Source organism: Triturus cristatus, chromosome 11 (assembly GCF_964204655.1).
Source record: "Triturus cristatus chromosome 11, aTriCri1.1, whole genome shotgun sequence".
NCBI lineage: Eukaryota > Metazoa > Chordata > Amphibia > Caudata > Salamandridae > Triturus > Triturus cristatus.
Genome location: NC_140594.1, coordinates 1,087,025,933 through 1,087,044,786, shown reverse-complemented (window position 1 = coordinate 1,087,044,786; position 18,854 = coordinate 1,087,025,933). Strand labels below are relative to the sequence as shown.

Below are 18,854 nucleotides of genomic sequence, written 5' to 3'. Positions count from 1 at the left end.
CCTATAGTTAACACTATAAAATCTCAATTTAATCAATATCAATAAAAAAATAATTATTAATTTATTATAATTAAATTACTTCCCACCCTATTCCCCTATAAACCCACAATCCTCTATATAACTAAAAAAACACCAATTTTAATTAAAATAAAATTGATAACTACAAAAAATGTAACACATACATCAAAAAACCAACAATACTTATACCAAAAAACATATATCATCTACATTTAAAATATAAACTAAAATTCATAACACTAATTAAAAAAAAAAGGTTTTAAACTATATTTTTGCAAACGATATTAATGACTTCTATATTTTTTAAAACAATATCTCTTACGTTAAATTTGATATTCTGGAGCGCAATATTCTTGCTGTCGATATTTCTGTTTCATGATATTTACAACTTGATATTCTGTCTGAATACCATTTGCTTCCAAGATGACTATTGTGGTGTATTCACCTGGGAATTTATCCTGGTGCTGAGCAGGTATGCTGGCCAAGCTGTGCCTAGGGTGGAGGTATTATTCACAGAGGTAGGTCTTTAGCTTCATGTGGAACTCAAGAAGTGAAGAGGAGGCTCTGATGTGTAGTGGGAGGTTGCTCCAAGTTTTAGGAGTGATATAAAAGAAGGGCCAGACTATAGATCAGTTTGTGTGTGTGCGTGGGAGTAGGTGTACAGAAAGGCGGGGTATCTGGGTGGTAGGTGGAAGGAAATGTGACTGTTCAGGTAGGAGGGGCCTATGTTGTGTAGTGCCCTGAATGTGTGGGTGAGGATTTTGGACTGTGTGCGTTTGTGTATTGGGAGCCAGTGGAGCTACCTGAGGTGTGGTGTGATGTGAGTCCTGAATGGGAGGTTGAAGATGAGTCTGATTGCTGCCTTCTGGACGGTTTGTAGTCTTCTGGTGAGTTGTTTGATGTCTTGTGTAGAGGGTATTCCCGTAATCCAGCTTGCTGGTGATGAGGGTGTGGGTGACGGTTTTTCTTGTGTTGATTAGGAGCACTTAACATCTTCAGGGTGTTGGAAAAAGATCCTGTGACAGCGTTGACTTGTGTAGTCATGTCCAGTTTGATGTCAATGATAATCCTGAGTTTCCTGACGTGAGTGCTGGGGGTGAGTGTGCATCCAAGGTGGGCTGACCACCAGCTGCAGTTCTGGATATCAATACTTCTGTCTTGATAGGGTTGAGATTGAGATAGCTCGACTTCTTCAGTCATACAGGTGGTGAACTTGTCCCTTGTGTGGAGGTCTTGTCTTGAAGTCTTGTCTGAGAGGGAAAGTATGAGTTGTGTGTTATTATCAAAGGAGAGGATGTTGAAGTCATGTGCGTGGATGATGGCCAGCAGTGTCATATTTCCATTGCAAAGAGTAGATCTGGTAGAAGAACTTTGAGGCACTCCACAGATGAGTTTGCAGGCTGATGAGGAGTACAGCACCAAGCTGACAGCTTGTATTCTGTTTTTGATGAAGGAGCAGTCCATCAGAGGGTGGGTCCTCAGAAGCCAATCTTGTGTGGTCAACTGATGAAGATAGGGTGTGAGGCCATGTTGAAACCTGCAGAGGGGTCAAGGAGAATGAGTGCCACAGCCTCTCCTCTTTCCAGATCATGTGGATGTTGTCTGAGGCATCAAGAAGTGCCTTTATGGAGCTGTGGTTGGGCCTGAAGCTGAACTGTGGTATGTTGAGGATAGGATGGTTGACAAGGTGGTAAGTGAGGTGTCTGTTGATGATATTCTCTAGGACTTTGGCTGGGTAGGGTAGAAGGGAGATAGGTCTACAGTTAGCATGAAAGGCTGGGTCTGCAGAGGGTTTCATGAGCAGGGTCATGACTGTAGCATGTTTCAAGACATCAGGGAAGGTGGGAGCTTGGTGTAGACATGGGTCCGATGGGGCTTTGAATTGGATGGACTTCATGGAGGTGGCAGTCTCACTATTAGTGATGGCAAGCCATGATGTCAGGATCTGTTATTTAGGTGCAAGGGCTAGTCAAGTTGCAAGGGAGACGGGGTCCGGTTGAAGGACAACACTGCAGTATATGGAGGTCACCTTGTTGCCGACAAAATCAGAGTTTGTTGCAGCAGGCTGCTGGTATGCTAAAAAGGGCTGGGGTCTAGTATTTGTAGTGCCCATGCTGGGCATGATATATTGGTCAGTTTATAATAGTTAAAACATATTGAGAAATTAAGTGAATGCCCCAGTAGAAGTCATTTTCTTGCAGGCCACTAAAGTTGATCAACCTGTGGTCATGTCATGCGGATGCCTTCATACATCCTTCATATCTACTAGGGTGAAGTGTTTCGAGTTTTCTTGCAAGTGAGTCATTATTCAGATGCATGTTGTGCATCTGCTCTTTAGGTGGACCACATCCTACAAACAGGTCAAGAGGACTCCAGCATTCTGTGATAACTTGCATTTCAGAAGTTTCTTCCCAGTTTCTGGAACTGGAAAATGTGGTCATCATGTACATTTGTGTCAGCTGGGTTCCACTAGGTGTGGAGATCTGGCTCTTCATGATGGGGGTTACACAGAAATGGTAGACCATGGTTTTGTCATTCATCAAAACCAGCATCTCTTCACTCTAAGCTTTTCCTGCATGATGGTCATTATTGACACCATCACACCTGTTCACTGTCTACTTGCCAACAATTCAAGGAGAAGATACTAAGTGATATGAACTGTCTGGACATAGTGTTGAACCTTAGTGACAATTCTCCTGAGATGCAAGATGTTCATCTGTAGTTGTTGCTGAATATTCCCATCACTTACAGAAGCAAGGCCTTTTGTTGTCTAGACAGATGCCAGTTTTGTTATAAATCAAATCAAAACTACAAAATAATTAAAAATGTCTAGAGACTTTTAATCTAAATCTAATGATCATCAAAGACATCCAAAGAACATATGTACATATTAAATCATGGTAAAAAAGCATGCATAGTCTATAGGATGGGTCAGTGAGTCAAATTCTCATTGCTGACATCAACTCTGATCTAGTGGTTATGCGTTTCAGTCCTGAAGGCACCAGAAAGTAAGTTATAAGAACACCATTTACACAGCTAAAAAAGTAACTTGTGGTATGAAGCACTTTATAAAGAACAATTTAATATCTGTATAGACTGTCTTGCCTTGCTATGGTAACAATCAACAAGTTTTCTGCATTAATAATGTTTTTCACAGTAAATAGGAAGACGACCAGTCCCTTTCAGGGAAAGATGAGTACCTGAGCTTTCCTTGAAAACACTGCACATCCGAGCTGGAGTGGAGCATAGGAGTATAAGCCACAGTTCTCTAAATGCCGCTGCCGCCAAGCACGCTGTATGATTGTGTAAAAGTAAACACAATGGCTGAATAGGTATGCAGTGGCTGTTTACTTGCCACTTTCTTAGAGGGCACAGATTTCTGGAAACCAGGAGGAAATAGCTGCTTGTCTTTTTAATGCCCCTTTAGAATGTGAAAAGGGACCATGTCCTATGACACATGTTCATATGACAAATAACACCATTCAAAAACAGAGACAAGCTAGTTTAAGACCAGATCCCTACTTCTGAATGTTAGTGGCTTCCATGTACACGTTTGCATCCATAGAACAAAACTGATGTATGAAGCTGCAACCTCACCAAGGACTCGTTGAGTAGTCTCCTCCTTCCTCTTTCCTTGTTGCCATCTAGTTTCTTCCTGAATTGAGTGGGTCAGGAGTGAGACAGGCTGGAAGACTCTTCCATCTAACTCCTCCTCTTCAGACCCAGCCTAGCCATACATATGAGGATGTGGAGGTAGACACAAGAATAGAAAGACCTTGGAAAACCACCAGCCCTTTCACTCTTTGTGCCCCACCCCTATCCCTTGACTTCATAGAATGGTTGGAAGAAGATATTGGATGGGACGGTCTGGATTGCCACTATTGCGCCCCATACTGTTGTGCTGCTGATTGTTTATTTGGCCTGCCCCTTGGCTTGACTGAAACACCTGAATGTGGGTTGTTGGCTTTCTTGCTACTATGCTTTTCTCTACAGTGTGTCGCTACAGTACTGATGAAGTAATGGCATCATGCACTAACAGCACCAAGCAGTACAGGGAATTCCTATTACCATCAGCTGTGTGACTCAACAGTGATGTTCACAGCGGTGGTGTTTATGACTTAGGGCCTAATTATGAGTCTGGCACTGTGGGAGCAAACCGAGATGTCCCTACCATGCTCCCACACCGCCAAACTTCACCACCACCCGCCTGCAAGATTACGAGTCATTTTGTGGTCTGGCGGGCAGGCGGTGTGGTGGTCCTGTGGCGGTGGGTGCAGTACAAACGCTCATATGTGAGGCTTGAAACTACACCGCCGCAAGACCGCCAATGCACGTTCCTGCACGCCTTGGACTGTGCAGTCCATGCCATGCAGGAACAGGGGAGCAAGCACACAGGGAGGCACAAAATGCACCCCTCCCTGCATGCACCCCTATGCATGGGGGCAATAGGAGGCCCCTTTCATTTCCTCAAAACCAGCATTTTCTTGGCGTGAGAACCACCATGAGACAGCTGTGGTAAGGAAACTCATAAGCTGCTTGGCAGTGCCGCAGCAGCACCACGAAGCATACTGCGGCCTCAAGACTGCCGCGTGGATCCTGGTGGTTGAGGTGGTCCAATGGAGGTCCGACTGCCGTACTCTTAGGGGTCGGACAGCTGCTGCAGCAGTCCCTGACTGCCACTGCACCACCACTATGAGTTTGGCAGTCCTATGGACCCCCAAACTTGTAATTAGGCCCTTAGTCTGGCTTTCAATATCACCATGTGCAATACAAGTTTCAGAGGGGCACCTGATCCTTGTTATTGTCAGCACAGTCAGTGACCCTAGCAACTAGTGGGATACTGCTGCCCACAACTCCCTTGGTTAATTACTAGTTTTGACTCTGGCACAGCAACAGAGCTCCATATACTATTGACCTATCATTGTATATATATTTCTGTCTCTTTTGCCAGTGTCTGGTGGGAGCTTCTCCTCTTCACCTGGCAATTGGAGCACTTGCCTCAAGAACATGGTGCAAATGAAACAGTGGGTGCAGTAAAATTCAGCCAGCTTCGTTATTCTGTACTCACTCAGTCATGCTATTCAGTGGTACACTGAGGCAGCATTAAATCAGAAATGTCAGGCACCAAAATCACTAAAAATAAGATCCTGCTCAGGATGGTATCTATACCTTTCACTACAACATTTCTATTAGTGGTAGTGGTGCTGCCTAATAGGAGGCTACCCGAGGGAGCACTGGAGGTGGGATATGAACTCCCCTCACTCCCGACTATCATCTTATTGTTGTCTCCATTTGCACCAATGGCTGGTTGAATCAAACCTACAGCCTAAAGCATTAGAAATGGCATTCACCTGCTACAAAGTATTACTCCATAGCAAAATCTGGATGTGATGTAGGAGTGGGCAGTGCTAACAACAAGTGCTCAACTTCTAGTGGTGCTGTGGGTGACATTAGCTGGCATCAGAGGTGATGAAATAGTAATCAATATTCTGCTATGGTCAACTCGTTCAATCCCTTCCAGGCCCTGTGGGTGCCTGTCCCACATTTTTATTCTTGTATCAAACAGTACTTGATCCACAACCAAGTTTATGATAGCATCAAAATAAAGATAAGATTAAAAAACTAATGAAACTAAAAAAACTCTCCCTGGTCACAAACTACTCCACCACCACTATTACTCCATGAGGGAAACAGGGATGCCAAATGGTTAAAAGCAAGAAGAACGGATCGCCTTGTACAATGTTTTGCTCCTCTGGATTACCACTCACCCTCAAGGCAGGGCCAGATCAATTGTTTACCATAGGAAGTTTCCACGGTTGAAGCAAGTTGTTTTATCTTTCGAGATAACCCAAAGATGTAACTTCCGCATCATTCCCATCTCTTCCAACACCTTATTCTGCTCAATCAATAAAGGAGTATATACAATGATTGCGTACTCTGGACTCACACATCGGTTTTTACTTATGGAAGCTATGCAGTTGTATTATGTTGCAGAGAACTGAGTGTAGTTTGCAGGTTAAATAGTCAAATCATTCTGAAATCAACCACCAAGTCCAACCAATTGTATTAATGTATTCATAAAGTTTGCCTAACCAAGCCTGAAGGTATACTGTGTATTATATGCAAGTATAATCATTGTTGTCAAGGTCATCGTTACCCTCTCACAAGAATCTTTGTCACAAATGTAGATCCCCAACAGAAATAATTTAACAAACAAAAAATAAAGTGAACCCAAACAGAATTTTTTAGCTGTTCGGCCAAGAGGACAGTAAGGTCTGAGTTGTATTTACAAACCACAAAACTGGGCATGATAAGTACACAGAAACTTTCATTAGGTAATGAAAAACATATTCGTGTTCTCTGACCAGCAAATACAAATGTCATCAATTATAAACCCCTGACCTCTTTGCTCACTTTAATAATGTTCCAGCGCAAGGAAATGCAAACATAACCTTCATCTGACTCTAAACCACTGCCAAACATACCTGATATTGTCACTAGGACATTGAGTCCCTCTAGAACATCCATCTGTTGAAATCGCCTTCTGTTGATCAGATTATAGACCTTCCCTTGCCCGCTTCTGTCCAGCAACATCAGTCCATTCTCTGTGCCCACTAGGAGGTTCACACCTGCAAATCAACCGATAGCACAAAGCAAATTACAGTGTTTTTAAATCATGATTTATACCCAAGTTATATCAATGAAATGTTATATTACAGTATGGCTCAGCAGTAAATATGGATTACAAATGTTGAGGAGCTGGAGCGCTGGGGTCAGCTTGGAATTTCTTGCAAACAGTCTGAAACATTTTGAGCAGAAAAGACAAATGTTCATCTGAGAGGGCTGAATTCAGATCAGATTTTCACACCGGATACGATTATATGCAAGAGACTCTAAATAGGAATCAATTACTTAGCCAGTGGTTGAAGTGAACATCTAGCATGGTTTCAGTCTTCGTGGACATTGATTCTATTTTAGGTCACACTGAATAAAGGCAACTTTCCTTACATATTCAAATATAATGATTTTATAGCAGATTAGTAGGATTCAGGGAACAGTTCCTATGCATTTAGACATTTCATTGTGTTTTAATATGGATGTGTTCTTTTTATTAGCACACATTTTTCCTATTTCTGAAAAATCAAAACTTACGCAATGCAATATACTGAAACATCTGGAAACCAGACTACACACCTATTCAGAGACCTAAACTTTGAGCAACATTCACTATCAAAAAATCCAAACATGGAAAAAAGTAGTTGGAACTTTAATACATTATTCACAACAACAAAAAAATCCAGTATCAGGGTGGGACAACAGGATCGCACAATTTGTTTACTTTTGTCAAGTTTCTGGGCAAGCTCCTACACATTGTAGTACAAGGAGTTTCCATTTTAAAGTCTGGTGTCCTGTGTTGACACATTAAAGTATTAGGCTAGTATCACCGTCAATTAATCTTTCATGATGGGCAGGGATATCATCCAAAAAGTGGGCAACAGTGCATCTATCAACAAGTACAAACCACTTTTTCAACGTATCTAGTGTCTATATTTCACCAGGTGGCGCGTGTGCTGATCAAACCCACAAATATAATATAAGTTTGATTCAATGCTTGCACAGCTATTCCCTGCTTGGCCAAAGGGAGTTTAGGTAAAAACTAAATCCTGTGGGATTGATTTTTAAAAAGCAAACAAAAATGCCAGAGAAATTTCATAGCGTATCAGATTCAGAGAACTTCTCAGTTTACGCAACACTCACTAAAGAGTAGCCTGAAAAAATTAAATCAGAGAGCAAATACAACAAAAAATGGAACAGTTCACAGCTCCATGATTGCCTTCATCAAGTTTGGATGTTTTTTGAGCTTCCCAAAAGGTAACTCTCTACTCACTGTGCCTAAAAACGTAATCAACAACTCAAACACCTCATGATATCCACTTTGCGTGTGGATGTGTTCCTTCTGAAAGAGCAGAATGACCTCATTCAGAAGGAAGTCAGTCACTGGCTGAAGTGTGCTGACCACTGCCCCATGCTGTGTACTGTAATGGGCAGAAGAAATATGTAAATGAGACAACAGCAGACTAATGAATGAAGAGGGCTAGCTGAACGCTCCTATAAGTAAGTATATTCTACTTAAAATGCTAGTAAAACCAAAAGGTCTTGTTTAACGCAGACCTAAGGATGTTAAATTACTCATCGTGAAAACACTCTGGGCTTCATTATGGATGATGTGTTAGAATTCAGAGCAAAAAACAGTAAAGGGATATACTGTTTACACATGGTGCTGGGTTAATTTTCACACAGATATGTAACACATGATGGCTCAATCCGAGTGACAAGGAATTCTGATGCAGCCGGTCTTGGGTGTTGTATCAGGATTACAAGATGCTACAGTAACTGAGCGTATCTGGAGTACTTTACCAGGAGAATGCTGAAAGCAAACACATGCAAGAATCTAAGGTGGTGAAAACAGATTCCTGCATGTTACTCTCCAATTTATTGTCATCAGGAGAATTTCCACCACAACCAGACTTACTAATAGTTAAGGAAGAGAAGACAGAGGGAGAGAGGAAATAACAGACAGAAAGCATCCACGCCTTTAATGGGTCCCTTTGAGTACAAACTCTAATTTGAAAAACGATTGTTTGGACTGATTTGATTATATTCAAGGAATTTGCAACAAAATCTATGATCTACTTATTACTTTATTGCTACAGGATTTGGTCCTTCACTCAATAACCAGTATCTCAGGTTGCAAGCATTCATTGTCCAATCTACTACTGTACAACATCTTTAAGTTTAAAGTGCCCATAGGCAATTTCAGTGAATAAGCGCTATATAAAGCTATTAAATAAATAAATGGTAAACTCAGTAGGAAATCCTGGATCTTGCATCCACAACCAAGGGAGAGAGCCATTGTGAAAGAGATGAATATTCCTTTCCTGCTTCATTGCTGTTGCCAGTATAGAAACACAAAGTACTTCTTTGAACATTGCAATTAACATAGCAGCAATTATTTCAAAACAGAAGTGCAAAATGTTAAACAGTATGTAATTACCCCATAACGCTGCACAGAGGATCTCAGAATTAAACCGCTTCTTATATTTCCGAATCTCTGGAGTGTCGCTGTGTGGGCGAATGTTTGTAGGGTTCACATTTACCACAGATATTTTCCTCTCTTCTTTGGCCTCTTGTTGTCTCAGCAGCTCATTGGTAAACTGGGCTGAAAAAGTAAAGCATCAGCTACAATTAATGATAAATTAATGATAAATCATCAGTGTCAACAAGGACCTTGCCTATCTTTCTTTGAGTAAATAACTCTGTGCTGAACAGACAATCTCACTTGATGGATGCACCAGCTGTCCCACCTCTGCACCCTCAACACCAGCACTTTCTGAGCTGGTTCTAAGGGGCACACATGGGACAATAATGAAGGACAATCTAATGATTTGGTTGCGTTTTATAGACGACCTATTTGTGGTGTGGAATGGCACCAAGGTAAGTGCACTTGAATTTGTGTCAATCATTAATAACAATGAAATCAATTTGAACTTCACAGCCACAGTGAGTGAAAAAAAACGTTTTAGATGTGCAGATCTACATTGAAAACAACAACATTGAAACTAAAGTTACACCGTAAAGAAACAGCGGGCAATTCTGTGCTACACGCTACAAGCTTTCATCCCAGGCATTTAATAGAGAGTATACCTTATGGAGAAATGCTTAGGCTGAAAAGATTTTGTAGCAACAGTCTGGACTTAGAGATGGCCCAACAGATGAGTAAACTAAGATTTATAGCACAATGGTACTCAAGAGAAACTGTAGAATCTGCCATCACCAAACCAAAAAGTTTAGATAGATCAGAACTGTTAACCAACATCGAAACTGTGACAAACAAGGTTGGCCAACCTTTTTCCAAAGCCAGCAAACAAAATGACAATCAAGTAAGAATGATACTAGCTTTTAACAAACAGGATAAAGTACTGAGAAGGATCATTAGACACAACTGGCCTTTAGTTTTAAATGATCCTGCGATTAGCCACCTTCTTACGAAAAACTTCTCCATCAAGTACAGAAGAGCACCATCAATGATTAATTCCCTTGTCAAAAGTAGCCCTGAGACAGTAGATGGCATTACCTGGTTATTACAAAGAAAAGGTTTTTTTTAAATGCAAAACCTGCAGGGCATGCCAGTTCGGGGAAAACAAAATGGCATACACAATGTTTTTTAGTGATATAGACTGCAAGATCAATAAATTATTGACATGCAAGACAGACCATGTTATATATGTGCTGGAGTGCCCTTGTGGACAACATTATGTTGGTAGCACCAAGCTACAGTCCCACAAACGGATACTCAAGCACATACGGGCGATCACCAATCAGGACCCGGGGTATCCTGTTGCCTGTCACTTCAAGAAGAGGCACAGCAACAATCTAGAACATCTCAAATACTATTTGATTGATGTGCCGCCATTAAATAGAAGAGGGGGCAAAAGGGAGGGAGTTCTGAGGAAATTGGAGACCCAATATATATTGGAACCCGATTCCAAATGCCCGGGAGGACTTAACACTACGGAGGATCTGTTTACATGTCTTTAAAAGAAGTTATTCATTAACAGCCAACGCATACGAAAATCAGATTCAAATACATAGTTAGCACTAAGCTGATAAATTTGCAAACCGTCAAGTGAGGGAAATAGCAACTACGCTAAAATATAGTAGAATTAAACAGTTGATGTACACATCATCGAACCCTAATTTGAATTAATTGGATTTCATGGGATAAATGGCATTTTAAGCCTGTATTATTAACATGTACTGTTATCTTGATGTAAAATGGCTTTAATCACAATGCATTTAAGCATTTTATCAAAATTGCAATTAGACTTTATGACAGCAATAATGTAAATGTCATAATTTATTTTACCGCAACATTATTGTTAGTCGGAGGCAAACCATTTAGTCTGTTGTCAATATCTACGATTGTTTTTTTTGGAGCACCTGTCACTTTAAAAATGGTAGATTAACAACACAGCAGCGTCATGTGATCAAGTCCTGCAAGGGCTGAAATGCGTAATGGCTGACTGGTAGATAAATAAAAACAAATTTGCACGCATTCTTTGGTCCGTGCCCATTCATCTTTACCATGGAATGGTGGGCATGTAGCGGAGTATCCTGATGGATATATATATATCAATACCAATGATTACAATCTCAATTTTACGGTGAATCTTAGCCAGACTAATGTTACATTTTTGGATACTGAAGTATATATCCACAATGGGATCATTGAAACTAAACTTTACAGAAAGAAAACAGCTGGCAATACTATCCTGCACGCAGCGAGCGCACACCCTCAACATCTCATCATGAGCATACCTTATGGTGAGATGCTTCGGATTCGAAGGGTCTGCAGTAACCAAATTGAATTAGAAGCGGCCCAAGAATCCAGTAAACTCAGATTCTTGCAACGGGGTTACTCCATTAAAACTATTGAGGGGGCCATTGGCAGATCTCTAAAGAAATCTAGACAGGAGCTACTCAATAAATATGACACCACTATGGTCATTCAGTCTTCTAGCCAATCCGAATCTGAACCTCAAAATGTGTTTAGGATCATAACGGGATACAGTAAACAACACGCTGATCTATATCGCATATTTAATCGCAATTGGTCTATCTTACTAAGTGATCCCATTTTGGGTCCAACCTTACCCCGTAGAGCTACTATAACTTTCAGTCGGGCATCCTCTTTAAAAGACCACATTGTCGATACCAATCCGGAGGTAATGGAAAAAACTGGTTGGCTCCAATCCAATGGAGGTTTTTTTAGATGCAAAACGTGCAAAGCTTGCACACATGGGGTCAACACTAAGTATTTTAAAGATGGGTTCAGTGACAAAAAATACAACATAGAGAAGGTTTTAACTTGTAAAACTGAATACGCCATATATGTGCTTCAATGCACTTGTGCACTTAGGTATGTGGGAAGCACCAAGCTGGAGGTACATAAACGTATCCTTCAGCATCTGAGGGCCATCACAAATCAGGACAATACCTACCCTGTGGCACGACACTTCAAGGAGGTACACCGTAGCAATAACAAAGACCTAACTTTTTTTGTCATTGACTCGGTGCCACCTAGCAGACGTGGGGGAAACCGTGAAGCTAGATTAAGACAGATGGAAACTAGATATATACTCCAGCTGAACTCGAAATCCCCCAGTGGTCTTAATGTCACGGAAGATCTGCACACTATTTTACATTAAACCCTTCTCAGAATATATATTTATTTATTTATTTATTTATTTATATATTTATATATTTATTGGAACTGACAGAGTGCAATCATTAGTAGTAATGCAATAGAAGTCTGGCCCAAGGATTGGGACTACAATAATCCATTTGTGGTTTTTATTAAGAGGTTATTTTAAAGTGGGAAATTATTTTACCTTTTTGTAACTTATTTATTGTTTTAAAGGAATAAATAAGTCACCAATCTTTGGGATAATCTAAGCCAGCTTCTTATTAAAAAGATTGCGAAGGAACACATACCACAGCACCAATACATGTTTCCTTGGGCTGCTGTCATAGGGAATCATACTTAACCACCATATCGAATGCACTCGCCCAACTTCTTTAATTAATTTAATTTCTTTAATTACTGCAAGTCCAGGATGACGGACTTTTCCATCACTATAAGTATTAACTGTGATTGTTCAAAAATATTTCATTCTGTATCACAGATTGGGAAGTCAGGTCAAAGGTTAAACAATAAGATTTTGGCAGCTGGGATCAGCCATGGCCATCTTTCCCAACTAGCACTTTCATTGCACTGAGTTGTTTTTAACAAAATTGCCAATGTTTACATACGTATTTTTATTGGGTTTTATAGGTTGTCATGTATAACAATTTTTAATGCATTATGATTGAGTGTTAAATTATTGAATTTTATGTTAATTTATTAGCACATTTTTTGCACTCAGCTTACTACCTCATACTTGCGCACAATTGCAGGGAGCTGCAGTTAGATGGGTACTAAAATAAAGGTCTCAGGAAGTTTATTTGGAGCATTATGGGGGATTTATCCCGGTATTTGATCAGATACTATTTTATAAAAAACGGACATTTTTGCGGGTATTTATCCAATCAGTAAATGTGTTTTTGTATATATAACAAGAGTTACAACGCAAATGTCAGTTTGGTTTGTATTAGCACACCAAACACAAGTCTGTCTTCCTTTTCCATGCTCTAAAGATATCACGTGCTATGCAAGGTTCTTCCTATTTAAGGAAGTGATGTATTTTCACTTGTTGTCATGTGATCAAGGCTCAGGGAGAGCCAAAACGTTATGACGACATCGAGCAGTTGAGCAAATAAAACTCTTTGCACTACAGAAGGTGGTCCGTGTTTGTGTTGTTGCGCGGGGGCTATGAGGAGGCTGCCCTGCCAGGGATGCAACTGAACTGATATATATATATATATATATCAACTAATAAATACACCACCTGCAGGGGCTATACCATGCAGTACCTCTGCCCCGTAGTCATGTTCTATGCCTGCAAACTCATCTTCAGTATCAAGCATGCCTGCTGATATTGCAAAGCCTTGAGTCAAAGATTTCAGTGTAGGTGGAAATGGTGGATTTTCTCTTCTTGGGATATGATCACCCAATTGAATGCATTACAAGTGTCTGTTCTGCTTGACCCAGACTTAAAAATACATTGGAAATGTTCTAAAGAAGATCTTTAAAAGAACGTGGGATACCCAAATCTACAAAGTCGATTACATTCCCTGTGGAAGTGAAGGGGGGCGCTTGGCCATCATAATGCTCTATGTGATGCTGGCACCATTAGTCGTGTAAACCAGAATGGAAAGATCATATAAGGTGTAACAGCATCTCAGATTGGGTATGGCTGCTCTGCCTCTAGCTTCATGATATGTTTCTCATGTTACTTCAGAAGTAGTATTATGCCAAATAATTACTTCATACAAAACAAGAATGTATCAATATGCATGCATGGCATCATTAACAATGTTCCGGAAAGGAAAACAGAATTCGCTGCAAGACCATCACATTGGGTATACTGATACTTAAGATAAAGGTAAGCTTACCAAGTCTTCCACGACCTAATGTTGTCTTGCAGCTGTATCTAGAATTATTGGAAATTTGCTACCCAGATATTAATGATGTTATCCGTGATTTTGATGCCAAGATGACATCACTGCGAGGAAATTCATCAGCTCTGCTATGTGCCACTACGGCAATTCAAAATCAAATAGGTTGATTTTACATCCAAGATACATTAATGTGCTAGAATACAGTGGTAAGTGCTGGTGATTCCATAGATATTTTTCAGACAAATCAAGACAGCATCATCCACATATAAGAGCATATGGCAAGCATGCTCGTTTAAAAATGAATCCTGGCAGAACCGGGCACTACTTCAGTCCTGATGATCAATAACAACACTATACACAATAAAAACAACAGAGACAATCGCAGACATCACTGACTCATGCAGAGTTTATAATAGTTTTGCAAAGGGGAGATAGAACCTCAAATTTCATATATATTTTCAATGTGTCCAAAACCTCTGTATGCAAACAACAGCTTAAGTCATACCTCTTGCTGAGGATTCGCCATCTTCATCTTCATCATCATCATCATCCTCATCGGTTGGTGAGGTCTGATAAGCTCTCGGGTCAACAAATGGGGTGAACGAAGATTTGGTTCCACTTCCCATGCCAAACTGTAACGCAATCAACAAAAGGGCATCTCAGAGAAGCGTGGTATCAACTACTTACTTAAATGAGAAATATGTTCCATTGGTTGCCAAATTGTAATGACTCTTCATTTAAATTAATTATAAAACGGCAACATTGGATGAACTGTCCTGGTATGTTGTGAATTGTTGGTGGCTCAAGACCAGACTTACCAATTGATATCCACCTCAAAACAAATTTAAATTCCACTGCCAGGGAGCCTAAAAGTCAAGTGGAAATTAAGTCTGCATAAATTTTCCAAGCCCTTTTTCCTTTTTATTGTCTGTCTGTCCATCCACACTTAAATATTAGCCTATTTGTATGTGGTCTGTATGTGTTTTGTGTTGGGCCGTATATATGCGTATGTTCTGTGTATGTCTGCAGTTATGTTGTTTGTGTATACATGCTACTTCCATATCAATGTGTGCATGGATATTGTGTGCCTCTTTACATGTGTATTATAGAAAAGTCAAACCTAGCAGCTTTGTAAATACATGTTTAAATAGGTTTTTAAATTTCATGAGTAGCTGTGCTCCAGAGCAGAAGTGTGGTGCTCATGCATTCACCCTGCATTGACCGCAATGTTATGTGAGCCACAGACTGTATACTGGGAACTATTTAACAAGCCAAAAAATGTTCTGCAGATGATAGTGTGCATAGTGTGGTGAATCTCTGTGTATCTTTAATACCAGCAAGCTATGAAGTAATGGAAGCACTGAAAACAATAATCATCTTCAGTCTGTTTGCTGCATAGAACAACAGTGGGATTGGATGACAACAGCTGTGTAACTTGAAGGTGAAGTTGTTTGTGTGTCTTTTTTCCTGCAGGACAGGGCTCACCAAAGTCCATATTGGAGCCAACCATTACTCTCCCTCTAAATCATAGTAAAATACAGGCTATAGGTTTAAAGGCAAATCAATAGGCACGGTCCATGTCTAACCACCTACACAGAGGCCCATCCTGTATTTAAAAGCAAAAAGCTCCAAGTTGTATAATTACATACTGTTCTAACAATAAAAACTGGAAGTTAGACACTTACTCTAAATTAGTGTTTCAGCTTGGCTTCACCTCACTGCGTACCTCATTACAAATGGATTAGTCTGTCTTATACCCTGCTGGTTGGAACCTCAGACTATGAAATGCAACAAAAAACCTTATTTACCTTTTTTCTACTGAGGTGCTTTTTCTCAGACTCTTTTGTTTGGCCTCACCCAACCCTCGGTGTTTGGTGAGAAGTACTATGAATCTTCATAAAGATAATCAATTGTACATTAAGGACGATAATTACATCAATATCTTGTCAACTGATATATATTGTATGTATTGATGTTGTTGCAGTAGGCTGGAAGAAGTGTTTGGGCAGGGTCTTTGTTATGTTTACACTTTGAGGTTGACATGTAGATCTAGACAGTAGCTCATGTCCTTGTTTCAATGCTTAAGCTTTATGCTATTGTCTATTAGGTCTAAACTATGTTATATTGATTCACGTCTCAATTACTCATGCAAAATTGTACCTCTCAGGAAATACAGTAAGACTGTAACCATGTGTGCTACTAAACCCATCAATTTCATTGTACATAATCTTCTTGACAGGGAACCAGGTGCATGCACAACAAGTGATTTCACCACTCCTGGCACGTGCCAAGGAGATTCTAGATCAACATTTGAGCTGAGACATTTTATAATGGCATTATTACATGTCCTTCGTGGTAAGTAAGACAGTGCCTGGTGTAAACACCTTTTACCACCCTATAATAAAAAAACTATTTCTAGTGGTAGTAAGATATATATTTTTTTTTTTAAACGTGTTTTTATTGCAGAATTAAGAATGAGAACTCTGTGACGTCAACCTAAGTACACATGATACCTCAGAGCCCACCCCTCGTCACAACAATATACACAGCCATTTAGCCCACATCCCGGAGGCCGGGCGGCACATTAATGTAAAGATTCTGAATGTCATCTCGATCATTGCACAGACGAGCAGGTCAACAGCTCATTATAATATCTGCTTTTTTACCCCTTCGCCTCAATCCCCTGTGAACCATCATCACCCAGCTACAACATCCCAGAAACTCCCCCCCCCCTGCCCACCCCCCAACTACTGCTGGCATGGGTCCCGACCATGAAATTTGGTGCATTGGTTTCACTGCTGTCTACCTTGCATGTATCTCACTGGCCTCATGGAACCCCGCCCTCCGGGCCATCCCGCTATGCACTCTCCAGCCGGTAATCCTTCACAGCCTGTACTATCAGCTCCCATGCCCTCACCCATTCCAATCGCTTCTCATTTCTTGCCCTGGTCGCCTGTCGCCTTCTAATCACACTCTCACAGCCAGCCCACTTCAGCAGCTCAGCCAGCCATCTCCCATATGACGGACCCCCCCGGGATTTCCAGTGCCATGTAATTTCTCTCTGGGCCAGCATGAGACCTAAGTCTATAAATGTACTCGTCACTTTCGTCTTCGCCGTGTGAGGAAACCAGAGCAGTAAGCAGGCCGCCATGTCAAACTCCACCTCCCGGTCGGTGACTGCATTCAAAAGCTCCCCTACCTCCGCCCAGTATGTCCCCAGTCTGGGGCACCCCCATAAGAGGTGGTCGAACTCCGCTCCAATGACTAGACATCTCGGGCATGCCGCATCCTGCACCTTAAAATGCCTCCGAATCCTTCCCGGGGTCAGATAGGCCCTATGCATCACGAAGAAGTGTACCTGCTGAAAGCGGGCATTCCTACTCCCCCTCCACGTTCTCCGTATGATATGACTCCACACTGTGTCCGGGATGTGTTTGCCTATGCTGCCCTCCCATTTCTCCTTAAGAGCTGTAAGCGGCTCTATACCTTCTCGCAGCAGTCTGGAGTGGAGGCAGGTCACCGCCTTCACTCTTCCCGCCGCCATCACCACATACTGGCAGGTCAGGGCCACGGCGGGTTCCGCCAGTCCCTCCTTCCAGTGCTTTTGTATCGCTGCGCTCACCGCCGCGTGTAGGAGGTAACTCCCTTCGGGGAGACCAAACTGTTCCTGTAATACCTCAAAGGGGGCGAGCGCCCCGTCAACAAATAGGTCTCCCACCATCTGCAGCCCCAGCTCCTCCCACTCCGCCAGCGGGGACCAGTCACCGCCGTGCGGTAACGCTGTCAGCACTCCCAATGGGATCTCCGGCGCATAGGGCCGTGTGATTTTCACTCTCTTCATGCTCCTGTGCCAGCACTGTCGGAGGGTTCTCTCCTCTATGGAGAGGTCTCTCACGTCTAGCTTCTGTTGCAGGACTATGTAAGACAAAATGTGTCTCTGGATACCAGTCTCCCTCTCATGCTCCGGGCCTCGAAATGCTCTTGCAATATTTTGCGTTAGGACCTGTAACTGTGCTGCCAGGTAGTATAATTCAAAGTCAGGGGCCGCTAAGCCACCATCGAGTTTAGGTCTCACCAGAGTGGCCAACGCCACCCGCCGCCGCACCCCTCCCAATAGGAAGCCCACAATCATCGTCCTCAACTCTGCAAAAATCCGCTGGGGAATCCAGATCGGCAGGGTGCGGAAGTAGTAAAGCAGCCGCGGCAAGGCCACCATCTTCAAAAGTGCCACCCGGCCCAGCACCGATAGCGGTAGAGCGGCCCAAAAGGCCATACATCCCTTCAGGGCCCTCACACTATGCCCTATATTACCTTCTAGCAGGTCCCCGACGCTGCGGTAGATCCGGACTCCCAAGTAGGTGAAGCACGTGGCCTCCCAAACCACCTCCATCGTAAGCGGGGGGTACGGTACTTCCGCCCGTAGTGGGAAGACACAAGTTTTGTTCCAATTCACCTTGAGGCCCGAGAGCCCTCCAAAGCCCGACAGCAATTCCACCGCCCCTTCCAGAGCCTCTTCCGAATTCTCGAGGTACAGCAAGAGATCATCCGCGTACAAGGAGATATAATGCGTCACCCCCCCACACCTGATCCCACCATACATCAACCCCGTCCTCGCCCGCATTGCCAAAGGCTCCATTGCCAGGGCAAACAGCAGGGGAGACAACGAACAGCCTTGTCTCGTGCCCCTGCACACCTGATACGCTGAGGAAACCACC

General features: G+C 42.0%; 1 protein-coding gene across 12 annotated transcripts in view; it reads right to left on the bottom strand.

Moving 5' to 3' along the window:
* Nucleotides 1-18,854, bottom strand: part of TNIK (TRAF2 and NCK interacting kinase) — a 787,085-nt gene that overhangs the window by 63,874 nt on the left and 704,357 nt on the right. For all 12 annotated transcript variants that reach the window (XM_085635448.1, XM_085635452.1, XM_085635449.1 and 9 more), the window contains 3 exons: nt 14,645-14,771; nt 9,074-9,238; nt 6,504-6,647 (listed from right to left, as the gene is read on the bottom strand). In XM_085635448.1, coding sequence (XP_085491574.1) covers nt 6,504-6,647; nt 9,074-9,238; nt 14,645-14,771 — 436 coding nt within the window. The remainder of the gene's footprint in view (nt 1-6,503; nt 6,648-9,073; nt 9,239-14,644; nt 14,772-18,854) is intronic.